Raw genomic sequence first — 14,174 nt, forward strand, 5'->3', positions numbered from 1 at the left:
CCATTTCCCGGCGCAAAAGCCCACGCCCGAATAGTCCAATCCGGTTTTTACGCGGCTCCCTCAAAATGGAGTGTCAGCCCTGATGGTGCCGGAACAGGTTTGGTAAAGCAAGGCAACCCCCCCCCCCCTCTCTCTCTCTCTCTCTCTCTCTCTCTCTCTCTCTCTCACACACACACACGTGGAAAACCTGTGGAGAGTGAATGGCAAGTTTTAAAAATAAAAATAAAAAATTACATTCAGCATCTGTCCTACATACACACAAAGTGACATCAGTCTGCAATGTTGTAAAACATGATGTCCCAAAATGGAAACTATTATGAGTAATTAATAATATTCATCAATGTAAAAACACTGATCATGTTAATGGTTTCTCACAATCATTATCAACAATGATGTAACAGGGTACAACAGATCAATATCAATATGCAACACTTCATTCCTATAAATCTCTGTGTGTGTTTACATTGTCAAATAATCACTCCTAGGAAATCACAATGTTCCGTCACTGGTGAGCTATTTTTTGCCACAGAGCCTCAGGCCCACACACAATGGATGTCTCCGCCTACAATAAGACATAACACCCCCAAAAAATCACAACCATAACTACTATCGCCTTCCAAGTTCTGCTAATACAAGGGTTACTGAAGTTCTTCCGCTGAGGCTCGCATGTACTGAAAAAGCTGATGATGACTTGGCTGCTTCCATATTCTAAACCTTTACATTATTAATCACGCTAACCCAATCCAATGTAGATAAAAATATCCTAAGTGATTAGTACCCACAGGCTTCATCTCAGAAAACTGTACTGTGCTGACAGATTTTTTTTTTTTTGGATGAAGATTAGTTTTATTAAGAGACAGGGTTGAAAGTAAACGTTTGAACGGGGGCAAGCATAAGTTTAACTGCGGTATGCAACTAGCCCACGGGCCACACTTTGGACACAGGACTTTTTTTTTTTTAACATTTTAAGGGGTCACTCTCGCTTGTTTCGATCACCCTGGAGACCGTGGGACTATAAAATTTGAAAGTGTGGCTAAACGCAGTCACGTGATCATCCCATTGTCACCCAATGCCAGCTGCTCTTGTGTGTTACCTTTCAAAACGTGTGGGGAAACTAACAACATATTCGGAAAGTGAAAGTGAAAAAAAAATGAAATAAAAAGAAAAAAAAGAAAATCAGTGTGTGTGGCTGCAATATCGCGTGATGTCCACTAGGTGGCAGCAAAGAGCCGCGCGCTGGTTGTCAATGTCGTGGGAAGGAAGTCAAACTAACCCCAGTCGTGGAAACATTACTCCTCTTTTTCTTTTCTGGTGAGGAAAAAGAGAGAAAGAGGAGGGAGGCTGAAAAGGGAAACTAGTGGGTGTAGTCGGGGTGGGATGTTGTCTTTAGCGCTTCTGTCGTCACCACAGCGTTATAAATCCACGGACCGTGACCGTGACCCCCACACACTCGACCACCGCCGCCGTTCCACCATTCCTGGATTAAGACACGTTCCCCTTTCAGTGCTGCCAGGCTGATCGTTTGTCGGAGATGGCCACAGATAATTTGGAAATGAACGGCGACGCCGACCGGAACGGCGAGGCGGAGGTAAGGCGGTACCGTTAGCGGACCTCCATAGAGCCGTGTGAGGGGATAAACCGCATAGGGAGAAACCGGCGGGGCTCCGCGCAGAGTGCTATGGAATACCCGGTGGTCACCGGGTGGTTGTGGCCGGGTGTGTTTAAAAGGGCCTTATATATTAGTTGAATCACATTTTTAATGTTCAATAAATTGTATTGTATATGTCAGTCTATGTAAAATACACGTGCAATTTTAACATATTGGAGAGGCAGTGACGCCACAATGATGTCATCAGTACTCGCTGGAAAAAGAAGCATCCAATCAGATTGCTGTGATCTCATCCATATGTTGCCCATGGAGTCACTGCTACAGTAGCTCAGCAGTTCTTAAACGAGCCATACTTGAGGCTCCCAAAAACTATTTACCTAAAAAATGAAGTTGTACAGTACATTTTGTCCATTTTGTAAAGGGCATACCTACATTTAGGGAAAGAGAAAACTACTGTAGCTTTGAACCAATTAAAAGGGCTGATATGATTGTGACGTGTCACATAAATCTGACATTCTTGGAAAGTTTTTGTTGTTTTGCGTTTTAGGCATACAGCTCTATTTTCTAGGGGGGGGGGGGGGGCTTTTTATTTTGGAGAACATAGACCTGTGTTTTACAGAATAAAGCGATCTTTTCCTGAATGAAAGGTGTGTTAGTACAAGAATAAAGTTGCATTTTTTTAAATTCACTTGTTAAAATATGACTTTCTTCCCTTGGTAAACATTGACTTTAATAACATAAAATAAAAAAAAATATTTTGGGGGGCAAATGACTTTTTTCTCATATAATTACAACCTTGTGTTTGAAGGAAAAAAATGAATTTGTTATCGTAATATTACGATCTTGTTTTCGCCTTTGGCATTTGGCGTTAGGATTATGCAGGGGTCCATGAAAAAGTTCTCCCCTGTAAGTTTGAGAACCCCTACACTCTGGTGCATATTTGCATGGTACCGTAGAAACTGTCCATTCTGTCAATCCGGTATTCGTATTGAGTAAATACATTGGTGTCTTGAGATGATGAGTTCAGTTCGTTCTGTACCACTCTCGTAACACAATATTGTACAATTCATTATTGTGTGACTTAGACACCGGGTGGCATTAAAATGGAGTCAGAATAGGACATATGCCTGTGAGTATTCCAATATTGTCTGCGTACATTAGTCGCTGCACTGTTTGTGTTCAAAATCTGGTAGGTTAATTGAAGTCTCTAAATTGCCCCTAGGTGTGAATGTGAGTGCGAATGGTTGTTTTGTTTGTATGTGCCCTGCGATTGGCTGGCAACCAGTTCAGGGTGTACCCCGCCTCCTGCCTGATGACAGCTGGGATAGGCTCTAGCACTCCCGCGACCCTAGTGGGGATAAGCGGCTCAGAAAATGGATGGCTGGATAATAATCACTTTGATTTCTGTCATGCCTTTCATATGCCTTTAAATATTTTACAAATTATATATGCTAATTGACTTTTATTGGAGCCGTAATGCAGGCACAGTGGACGACTGCTTAGAGCGTCTGCCTCACAGTTCTGAGGACCGGGGTTCAATCCCCGGCCCCGGCTGTGTGGAGTTTGCATTTTCTCCCCGTGCCTGCGTGGGTTTTCTCCGGGCACTCCGGTTTCCTCCCACATCCCAAAAACATGCATGAATTGGAGACTCTAAATTGCTCGTAGGTGTGAATGTGAGTGCGAATGGTTGTTTGTTTCTACGTGCCCTGCGATTGGCTGGCGACCAGTTCAGGGTGTACCCCGCCTCCCGCCCAAAGATAGCTGGGATAGGCTCCAGCACTCCCGCGAGCCGTGTGAGGAGAAGTGGCTCACAAAATGGATGGATGGATGGAGACGTTAATCCCTCACTATGTCCCGGAGGTTTTACAAGCGGACAGGAAGAATCCAGTCCAAGTTCTTGACAAAGGCTCTCTCCAAAGTCAACAGCGCAGGAGAAGAAAAGCAGAAAGACGATTACGAAGAGAAGGAAGTGAAAAGGAACTAGAGACATGACTGTGGAACTCTGGTCTCCACTATTTGGTGGTGTCAGCCGTAGCACAAGGCAGGCCCTTGTTGAACTGCTGCTGTGTGCTCAGTGCAGATGAAACCTTGACATCTATGCAGAACTTGTCCTGTTGCCAGTGATCAGGGCTTCCTCTTATGTAAGTTTATGGGCATACAAAACAAGGAAGTATGTGCATGGCCTCTTCCTGGCTGGAATGACCATTCCAATCACTAAACTTTACAAAATGGGCAAAATACCACATTTCAATTTGCATTTGCTGTTATTCACCAACAACCTGAGCGTCTGAGTTTGTTCAGTGTTGTACGTGAGGCACATGTTTGGCTAACTGCCCCTGTCTGTGGGTGGAGCCCACTTAGTATTAAATGAACCCACCCAGCTCTAAAAAAAGGATGTAGCTTTTACGACATTATTTGACCCCTGTAACGAAAGCAGAACAGTGATCTTGTGGGTCATGACAGTGTACAGTGTAGTTTTGGTATCAGCTCAAGAGTAATTTGACTTCCGCAAGGGTTTTCCCAACCAAGAAAACATAACAGTACATTAGGATAAACATACTTGTGCAATGCTTGAATCTACTGTTTGTATTTGTCATCTTATATGTCTGATGACCAGTTATAACAACCAGATTTGAAAAAGTTTGTATTTGTTTGGGCAAACTAATATTTTTTTCATTAAGAATTCCATTCTCTGGAATTAAATATTACACTACAGTTGTTTATTTACTATATTCTGCATCGTCTTTGTCGTCCAGGTCAAACTGTGGCACGCTTATCAAGATACAGACTTGACAGATATCATTCTTACACATACAGCAGTATGTGTTTAAAGTCCTTTCGTGGGCCGATCTGGCACCTCTCCCTCTTACTTCGCCCAGTCGGAGCAGTGGCTGGATCCTCTGGCTGATTGCGTGATCGTGCCTTCTGATGAACGCTTTTCACAAACTGCTGCAAATGCTTCTGTATGGAGGACTTGCTCCCTTCTTCAATGAGTGTTGTAACAAGGGCCAGCTGCTCTAGGAACACTTTCAAGTTGCGCTCCTTGCATATCACAAAGGCATTGTGGGAGGAAACATCAATGATGTTGTGGGAAATTGAACAGTTATTGTTTGTTAAGTACCTTATTATGGTTCTTCTTCAGGAGGTAGGATAGTAGAGTGGCGATCGCTGTTAATTATAGCCACTGAAGAATATTGAGACAATGTCATAATACTTTGGGTTGCGCTGTAAGGGAACCGAAGGGCATCATATAGCCAAGATAGTATGTTCCATCAACACAAAACTGCACTAGTGTATTCTGTACGAGCCAACGAACACGGCGGCAGGTAGACAGCAAGACCAATCAATTTCTCTGTCTCGGGTCAAGGACGGGTTCACACCAGAACTTGATTGTACAAACCCGGTACAAGAAATATATATAGGCCACCTCCTGGCATTGTTTCAATTACCCAGTAAATGAAGTAAGGGCAGACTATCTAAGATAGCAAGATAGAATGATTCATTCACAATTGCTTTGCTGTGGCACATCTGCACAATCGAGATTCAAAACTGTATTTATGTATATATAAAAAAAAAAACAAAAACATCTGCCTTTCCAAAATAATAATTCTCAGTTTTATCAGAGATGTATTTAATAATATAGTACTGATTGTGGTTGTAGAACAGACATTTCAAATTTTTGAGGCAAGTCCATAACAGAGGGAAATCATTGAGATCCTTCTTTAGGGGACTAATAAAAGTCAACATATGTGCCAATAAACACAGATGCTGATGACTCTTAGGAAATTCCATCAGCCAAAAAAATAACCCCCAAATTCTCTGAGGAAATGAAACTAAAACCGTACTTCCAAGTACATTGTGCTTGAGATCATTTTCTATTTTAATAGCACAATCGAAAGTTGATTGTCCAGTTGAAAACTGAATACTGTGGAACTTTTTAAGTTGAACACAATTCATTCCTGGATTTATTTTTTTTTCCCGTAAGTATCATAATAGGGGGGTTCCAGCATCACATTTCCCCATCATAAAAACTTAATTAGTTGCACAGGCAATGTTTTAAGGATCATTTTATCAATTAACAAGAGTGAAAAGAAGTTAAAAAAAAAATGCGTTTTTGCATTTTCTCATGTCACAATTGCGTCGGATAACCGCTGATGCGAAAGAAGGCGCTCAAGTTCTTATATGATGCGGGTGGAGCCGCTCATGCTGAAAAACTGAAAACCGAAATGGTGAAAAACAGTTTCGCTCTATCTCCACAATCGAGTACGACATTGTTCTGTCGCTGCATGTTTTCAGCAATTACCTTCAAACGTATAATGTATTTAGAAACACTGAATTCACTTTAAACTCAAGTTATTCAAAAAACACTGTCACACCTTCTTTGTCATGGTTTGTACGTTATATAAAATGGATTTGCATGCTTTTTGTTTATTAGACACTCCACATTTTGGATCCTTCATAACAATTCTTCATCAAGTTTTCCTGGTATTTATGTCAAAATGGTGGCTAATACTCCAGGTTTTTATGACATTAGAGGTATACATTTCCCCCCTGACAATGTTGGTTGAACGTCTAACTTGGAACCTCCACTGTATCAAGGTCCTCACGCATATGGTTTTCATGTTCCAGGTTCCACTGCATGACAACCAGATGAGGCCAAGGAGACCCATGAACATGAACCATTATGCCAATAAGAAGAGCGTGGCACAGAGCATGCTGGATGTGGCTCTGCTCATGGCCAATGCCTCGCAGTTGAAGGCCGTGCTGGAGCAAGGCCCAGCCTTCTCCTTTTACACACCGCTCATCATTCTCATCAGCATCTCCCTCATCCTGCAAATCTTAGTGGGAATTCTGCTCATTTTCATCGGTAGGATTGTGGTTGTTTTGTTGTAAATGTGTGTCTGTTGCTTTCGCTGCAAGCGGCTCCTCTTACAAAAACTTCTATCTCAATAAACCGCAAGTTGCATTGTCCACTTGAAACGATAAGTATGGCATGCCGCTTGTAATAAATGTATTTTTTTTAATAGTTTTTTGTATTTTAGATTTTTCGTTGTAATATATTATTTAGTTTCACCTGAAACATTTATATTTATCATTTCTATTTATATTTAACATTTAGATTTAAGATTCTGATTTACATTTGACATTTCCATTTTTGTTTAGGTTTAACATTTAGATTTAGAATGCCCTCTTGTGACACTGCCAGGTTGGTATTAATTTTGCAATTCCATTAGCAATATTAGAAACAGTTCTCAGTATGCTGCAGTGCAGTTCTATACCACTGCCGACGACAAACACGACAATACAAATATAGCAATATTTGTATTATTACTACAAATGATTCTCCTTCTGACAATATCAGTCAAATACTAGAATGTTTGATGGAGTTCTTCTATTGGATCTCTTTACATACTGTTTTGACTGTTTCAGAGTATTAACTAAAGAGTGGTCAAGAGGAAAGACTGGGGGCTGTTCGTGTGATGTTTGAAAAAAAAGTTTAAAAGTGAAATCAGTGTGGTCCTACTAAGTCAGTATGCAAAAAAAAAAAAAGGGGCAAGCTAATAATTATTTGGAAGGAAAACACTGGATTAATTAATATTACAGCCTCAGCAATTGCAGCCTTACCAGTTCTTTACTGCCCTTTGGTGGACGACGACAGTGATAACGCTACAATTCATATCTCTTGCAGTGAAGTGGAACCTGAATGATGAACGCATGCACTACAGGTTGAACGTCATGGAGAATATGGCCACAGCCTTCGTGTTTGTCATTGTCGTGGTCAATGTCTTCATCACAGCCTTCGGCGTCCAGAGGCCCAACGTCAATAAATGACCTCAAACAATTGACCATTTATCGTCTATCTGGCCGGTGGATTTACCAGAAATACATTTGCACTCACGGACAACCTATTTACTCTGCCTACAAACTGTCTGGCAAACGCACACACAGAAGCGTTTGTTCTGGAATTTGACCTCGCAGGCTCGAGGAGAGCAAATGTACGCCGAGGATCAAATGACTCGGTCAGGTGAACACAATCCACCTTACAATGACTGTGTTGGTTTTCTAACTGTGGTCAGTATTGAGTTTTACTGCTGTGTTTTTATTTTTAAATAAACTTTTTTTTTTTTTTCATTATTAATATCATGCTCAGGTCACTGTGACTAAACAACTGCCTTTTCATACAAACACTCTGTTAGTGTTACTGTTAAGCACTGGATGTTTTTGAAATTAGTGAGTGATGCCATCATACATCATCCCAAACACGCTTCTAAGAGCTTTTGCCTGACTGCATGTCTCAACTAAACTGAAAATTTTTTTACACTTGATGCTTCGTTTGTGGAAAAAATAATCCGTTTACTCTTTTAAGCATCAACCAAGAGATGGAGCTACTTATTTTATTGTATACTGTATGTGCTATGGAACCACTACTGTGTATTTAATCTGAGTAATGCATATTTTAGTTAAAGCCTTAAAGTGTCTGTTCTTTTATTTGGAGTTTGTGTTTTTATAGAATTTTCTAAGCGCTAAAATCTTTCAGCTTTTACTATATGACCTAATACATACTGTGACGACTATTTTAAATTAAAGATATGATCAAAACGAACAAATATGATCATTTTGTTTCTTGTGTGTTTATTCATGTTAGAATGTACATAGTTCAGAGGACCAAAGTGGCACTTGTACATTTAATTAAGGCCTCTTTACATGACAAAGAAAAGAAAATGCAAGCAGGCACAGGAAACTTAAAATGTCAACCTCACACAGACAGAAAATATGACCAGCCAACTGCACAATAACATAGACAAATAAAACATAAAAGAAATACACCATACATGTGATAGAACTGCTTCTGTATAATTTCCCAAAGCATCATTATAGCGTCAATTATCATAGCTACTGTTTCCTCGATAAGTGCTTCTTTGTTTTGCTTTTTACTTTATTTACAAGAGCCTGAGATACGCCTCATTAATATTACAAATATTTTCAGTTTCATTTGGGGGTAAATCCAGTCATTACAAGGCGGTATTTTGTACTTTTTTCATTTAATGTTGACAAAAGGCACTCGAGTGTAGAAATGTCAAATTGTTGTAGCAAATAGTTAACCAATAATTGGGGATGCAATTTAGAAACTAAAATATTTCTTAAGGCAAACTGTGTGGACGATATCTGTGCAGCAGTCTGCTGAGTAAAATGATAAAATAACAGAAACTTCCAATACATTGATGCTGAACGTTCATTGCTCATAGCAATTTGGTGCTTCCACTGGCTGCGGCAAAAAACAATAAAAAAAAGACAACCTCACAACTCTCCCTGAATTTAGATTAACTGCTAAAACAATTGATAATAGCGCGTAATGTTAAACGATCCGAAAACAACAAAAAACTTGGTTAGAGATGCCACGAAGTAGGTGGCAAAGCCTTAACCGTATATGTGTTGCAGGCCACAGGGGCCATTTCCATCCTTGTCAAGGGGAGTGCTAACCTTCTCTCCTTTCATACAACACAATTACTACACTCAGCATTATGGCGTTTTATAGTCACACCCAGGCGGTTACTGTTCACTTACGGTGCTAGCAATACCAAATTAACTTTTGCAAAACGATAAGAAAAAATAAATCTTTCTTTACACTGTACGTTCTTCTTTTCTATAAGTCGTTTGTGTTTTCCTTTAGAATTTATTTATTTTTCCAGTTTACAGTGACACCCATGATGCACTGCGCACAGGAGCTGGAAGTGATTGGCTAGTGAAGGCACATAAGGGAAGTCACGTGACTGCAGCGCGCATTGGAGAACAGTCGTACTTCTTATCTAAATATAAAGTCACTAATTGGTATTACTTTATTTTATCTCTTTATACGACTAGGCACTTTAAAAAAAACAGACAGTATATATCTTCGCGAATCGCGTTTTAAACCCGCCTGAACAGACTGTCTTTGTTAATGTACTCTCTTTACCACACGAGGGCAACAAAGTACCAAATTGTTTATGTTGAAGTTTGCGCAGAACTTTTTTTTTTGGTTTGACATCAAAATAATGAACTCATTCAATTAAATACAAAGTTAATAGACCGAGTTAAAATGGGTGCATTAAAAAACAAGACCGCATATTGTATTTACAATATTTGCACATTTAAAGTTTATAGAAATTATAGTGTTTATTTTTATTTTTTTTACCTCTATCAAATATAAGCAAAGTGCCAACTGTAGACCCAAATGTTCCCCCCTCATTCTTATTTTGGACCCCTAAACTAATAAATACAAATGTGTTTTTTAAAAAAAAAAAACAGTATTGACCACTTGAAAGGCAAATTATGGTGCTCTGTTTTGGTTCAAATGAAGGTTTGCTGCAGCCCGTGGCCCCAGAGGGTCAGTCGATCCTTACTTCTTGAAACTTTCTTCTGTGTACCATACAAGAACCTCGCTGGCTTTTCTTTTCAAACCCAAAGCGGCCATCCCAAGGGCCCCACTTCCTCCAGTCACTTTGGCTTCTATGGAACAAGGACAGCCTCTATGGTGACACTTGACCACATAGAACAACTTGGACATCTTTTTAAAAAAAGAAAAAAAATACGTCCTGCTATTAGACGCATGCTTATCAAAAGAATATAAGCAATACAAAAAATAGCTCCTTACCACCTAAGTAATAGACTAATGCCAGTCCAACTGCAACACTGAAGCAGCTTATAAAGAAGAGGGGACCTAGAAAGAGGTAGTTTTGAGTGGCATTGTTGAATTTATTCAATGATTTCATTGATAAAAGCATAGAAAACTATAGCAAATAGTGGGATCCTCCATTGCCCAGACTACATTCATTCATTGTATTTCTCTTACCTTTGTCATTCATAACATGTCTCTCTTTATAGGCACTTGGAAATGTGATAGGATCAACAGAATCTGGAGACAAAGTGATGATTTTGATTTTGGTGGTGTAAACTGTAGGAATACAGTGGAACTTCCAAAGACCAATGCCCACAAATTGCTACAATTTGGAGTTCAACATTTTCTCTTTTTGTGCTGCCACCACAAAGTGGTATCACTTATGGCATAAAAATACGTTTATCATAAAGGTAATTTTTGGGAAAATTTACAGGTGTCACACTTTTGCGAACTTGTCCGACAGATTTCATCCGATTGACTTCAAACTTGGTCAGTACCATCTCAACACCTGGGACATTAAAAGTTATCAAAAGCTTTTTTTCCCGACATACTATACGCCGGTGGCGGCTCTTCGACTGTAGCTTTTCTGAGGTTGCCGAAAATAGACCACGGTGACAGTTCATCAAAGACTTATTTGCGCTACGTTGCACCTACGCCTACGAAGATTCCTACACACGTGCAGCACCCCCACACACACAAAAATGGAATTACAACCCATGTCCTGATCTCCACAGAAAATGATCTACGGCCTTTTAAATGTAACATTCACAGTAGTTAAAAGTCCAACCATCATTACTGACAAATCATACAGTAGTGTAGTGGGCCTAAGAGTTCATTACCTTCTAGCAACACCCGCATGTACTCAATATAACCCTTGAAAAGGCTCTGCACTTGTCCAACAGCAGTGGTGTCCTACCTATGGCCTGGGGGCCATCCCCCATTTTTGTATGGCCCGCATTTTCTCAATATAACTTGTTACACGGCTTTGCGCTTCTGACAGCAGTGGTGTTCAACCTATGGCCAAGGGGTCATTTGCAGCCGGTCCTCCCATTTTGTGCGGCCGGACCTATTTACAACATTTGCACTTATCCTGCAGCTGTGGTCTCAACCTATGGCCTGGGGGCCATTTGCGGGTCATCCTCCATTTTTGTGTGGCCCACATTTACTCAATATGGGCCATAACTTTACATATGTACTACAGCGTGGTGTCCAACCCACAGCCCGGGGGCAATTTGCAGCCCTTCATCGTGCCAGTACCCCAACGGGGCCGGGGTGCGAGGCTATTCTCTGTTTACTAACAATATCTTATTTTATATCGTCTATTCTCTGTTTACTAACAATATCTTATTTTATACTGTATACATAGGATATCTTTTTACTTATATTCTACTTCCATTCAAATACACACATTTTCCACTTTCTGCTCTCTGTACTTCTGTGGAGAAGCTAAACTACATTTTGCTGTCTCCGTACTTCATCCAATGACAAAATTGAATCTAATCAAATATGGCATTGCCTGTCATTTGTTCATTTGAACGCCAGATCGCAGGAGTCAGCGTTCAATGAGGAATCGAGAAGTGAACTTTTCGGAGGAAGCATTGGCCAAGCCAAAGTGATTCGTGGGGCTTCACCTGCTCATCACTAGTCACAACTCTCGCCGAGTCACTCAACACGCAGACTGGCGAACGGGTTAGCCAATTAACAGCTAGCCAACTCTACCCTCTCACTCATTGATGCTCGTGTCACTCACCAAACCAGGCCTCGCCTATTAAAGTCATACACACTTAAAATAACAGATACTACTATACTCATCAGTATCTGATTGCGGCATTACTAGACAAATACAACATAAGGATGGCGACACCAAGTGGACAAAAATAATACATGTGCCTCATATGCACATCATTGTGTTTAATAATGCAAAATCAATTTCATCCAATAGAATATTCTACAACTATTCGATAGCTGCAGCCCTAATTATGAGTTATTAGTTTTAATTTATTTTAGTTTTAATACATTGTATTATACAGTGGTTACTTTGTCTCTACCTTTGTAAGAATGTTAAAATGTTGCTTAAAATATTGACTGTAAATAATAAACGCTTTGTGATTGCAACATTTTTTTAAATTAAATTAAATCGATTTGGATGTCAGCGTAAGTGAAAAGATTGCGCATGGCTTTGGAGGTTCAACTGTATGCATGTTGTTATTTGTTTCCTTAATTAACTGGCTAAAGAAGGAGTGCATTTACTTGCTTGGTTACTACATGATGGAAGAAGTATCAGAGGCAAACCTCGGAGACGGAGGCGTGTTGGCAAGCTATAGTATACGTCCTCAACATGCAGGTGAAGCGCCCTGTAAAATTCCCTGCATGCTTCCTCGCCTTTAGCCTGCAAGTGAGTCAGGAGCTCACCCAGTCGGACGCGCGTGGGCACGTCCAACTTTCGGAACTACAATGGAACACAAATGAGAAAGAAGACAATTTTTCTTAACGTCTAAATTAGTTATCCACCATGAAAATAATTATGATTGAATGCATTATGTAATTAGCATGATTATTAGGGTTGGCGCACAGAAGTGTCACTGCCTTGTGCTCTAGCCACAAGCCCATCCGTTAACAAACCCAGTGCAATTGCAGCTTCTGGCTAGCGGTCGTCATGGCTAGCAACATGCTTTTGGGATAACTTCAAATTCATTAACTAATTTTAAACGACACCATGCATATGTTAACACCAGTAGAAACAGGGAAATAAAAGTAGCTCTTCAGATGGAGCCACAAATGCCATTATTAATGGTTTTATAGCATAATAGTTCACACGGTCACTGTTGCACTTGTCTGCATCCTTCATTCTCTAAAAAGAACTACTGATGTTGAACTTTCCTAAAAAGAAAATATTTAACCTGTTGTTTTTATTTTAAATGTAATTAAACCATAACTATGTACAGTCCGAGATGAAAACAAGGTTGACACCCCTGACATATCGCAACGGTTATTGGAGAACTACAAATATAAATTGTTTAGGGGACCAAGCGAAAGCCACTGGTTGCAGCCAGATGACACCCTCAGCTGCTTACAAGTTAATACAGCAATAATACTAATAATCCAACGTACTTACTGAAGTGCACAGACAGACAGCACTATTATTCTTAAAACAGTCAACATACTGCATGCTGTGCACTTTTTGTGATCATGTGCACTTGCCTTTGTGGCCTCCTTGTCTGTAAGCATTTGAGGGTAGATTCTGTTGAGCTGGAGAATGATTTTGTCCACCAGCTCTGTGTCCAGTCTCCTCTCTGCTCTGAGGAAAGCGCCATCCTCTGTCAGCTGCTCATGGAAACTATCTGTCCACACACAAAAGTCTCATTCCAATAAATGGCTTAGTCGAGACAATGGCACGCACAAAAAAAAAAAAGACAAATAGGTTGCTAAATATAATTTTTTGTTACATAAACCACGTTCTATTAGAACGAAGAGGACATTAAAAGTTAAGAGAAACAATATATGGCCATCTGAGTTGACCGCAGACCACACACACAGCAAGTGAACTTTTGGGACGCCAAAATAGTATTTATATAGAACGAATAGTCATTAGAAAGTAAATTATGCATCGCGCTTCGTTCTCGTTCGTGGTAAGAATGCAAAACGTCAGCTATTAAAGCGCAAATGTTAACGTAAACGGATACATTCACATTTTTCCAGTCGGCGAAAGAGACGAACCTCCCATGTTGGAGTCCCTTCTGCCCTTTCTTAAGACCCGCCCCCTTGACGTCATTGCTTCCGCGCCGCCACCGGAAACATAACGCTGCCGGGGAGTTGTTATTTTGTAATGGGAAGAAAATTAAAGCAGAAGTGAGAAACTGAAACGGTAAAACATTCGACATTAAATATTTATTTTTCAATTATTTAAAC

At 40.1% G+C, this 14,174-nt stretch overlaps 2 protein-coding genes and 1 non-coding gene across 4 annotated transcripts; 1 reads left to right on the plus strand and 2 right to left on the minus strand.

The window, feature by feature from the left end:
• The first annotated feature begins 1,285 nt into the window (after nt 1-1,285).
• ninj1 (ninjurin 1) lies at nt 1,286-8,207 on the plus strand. Its single transcript, XM_061688570.1, has 3 exons — nt 1,286-1,588; nt 6,239-6,476; nt 7,299-8,207. The coding sequence occupies exons 1-3, from the start codon at nt 1,532-1,534 to the stop codon at nt 7,439-7,441; spliced, it is 438 nt and encodes a 145-aa protein (XP_061544554.1). The 5' UTR covers nt 1,286-1,531; the 3' UTR covers nt 7,442-8,207.
• Nucleotides 8,208-8,985: 778 nt separating this feature from the next.
• Nucleotides 8,986-9,113, minus strand: LOC133409349 (U6atac minor spliceosomal RNA). The gene has a single exon (XR_009769397.1). It is a non-coding gene; the product is annotated as a U6atac minor spliceosomal RNA (small nuclear RNA).
• card19 (caspase recruitment domain family, member 19) lies at nt 8,987-14,018 on the minus strand. Of its 2 annotated transcripts, none has more exons than XM_061688569.1 (6): nt 13,983-14,018; nt 13,467-13,606; nt 12,558-12,714; nt 10,440-10,502; nt 10,242-10,307; nt 8,987-10,096 (listed from the first exon to the last, which is right to left on the minus strand). In XM_061688569.1, the coding sequence occupies exons 1-6, from the start codon at nt 13,987-13,989 to the stop codon at nt 9,987-9,989; spliced, it is 543 nt and encodes a 180-aa protein (XP_061544553.1). In that variant the 5' UTR covers nt 13,990-14,018; the 3' UTR covers nt 8,987-9,986. The 2 variants fall into 2 exon arrangements, with proteins under 2 accessions (XP_061544553.1, XP_061544552.1); XM_061688568.1 differs by having other exon boundaries at nt 12,516-12,714.
• Between the last annotated feature and the right edge of the window lie 156 nt (nt 14,019-14,174).

The sequence above is a fragment of the Phycodurus eques genome, chromosome 10 (genome assembly GCF_024500275.1).
Source record: "Phycodurus eques isolate BA_2022a chromosome 10, UOR_Pequ_1.1, whole genome shotgun sequence".
NCBI lineage: Eukaryota > Metazoa > Chordata > Actinopteri > Syngnathiformes > Syngnathidae > Phycodurus > Phycodurus eques.

What these genes read in the sequence shown, in the direction of transcription:
- ninj1 (XM_061688570.1), top strand. Translation starts at nt 1,532, where the DNA reads ATGGCCACAGATAATTTGGAAATGAACGGCGACGCCGACCGGAACGGC. An exon ending in ACCGGAACGGCGAGGCGGAG is followed by an intron (nt 1,589 to 6,238) that starts GTAAGGCGGTAC and finishes TTCATGTTCCAG; the next exon opens with GTTCCACTGCATGACAACCA. An exon ending in AATTCTGCTCATTTTCATCG is followed by an intron (nt 6,477 to 7,298) that starts GTAGGATTGTGG and finishes TATCTCTTGCAG; the next exon opens with TGAAGTGGAACCTGAATGAT.
- card19 (XM_061688568.1), bottom strand. An exon ending in CAGACAAGGAGGCCACAAAG is followed by an intron (nt 12,715 to 13,466) that starts GCAAGTGCACAT and finishes GTTCCATTGTAG; the next exon opens with TTCCGAAAGTTGGACGTGCC. An exon ending in ATCATGTAGTAACCAAGCAA is followed by an intron (nt 10,503 to 12,515) that starts GTAAATGCACTC and finishes CTTTGTCTCCAG; the next exon opens with ATTCTGTTGATCCTATCACA.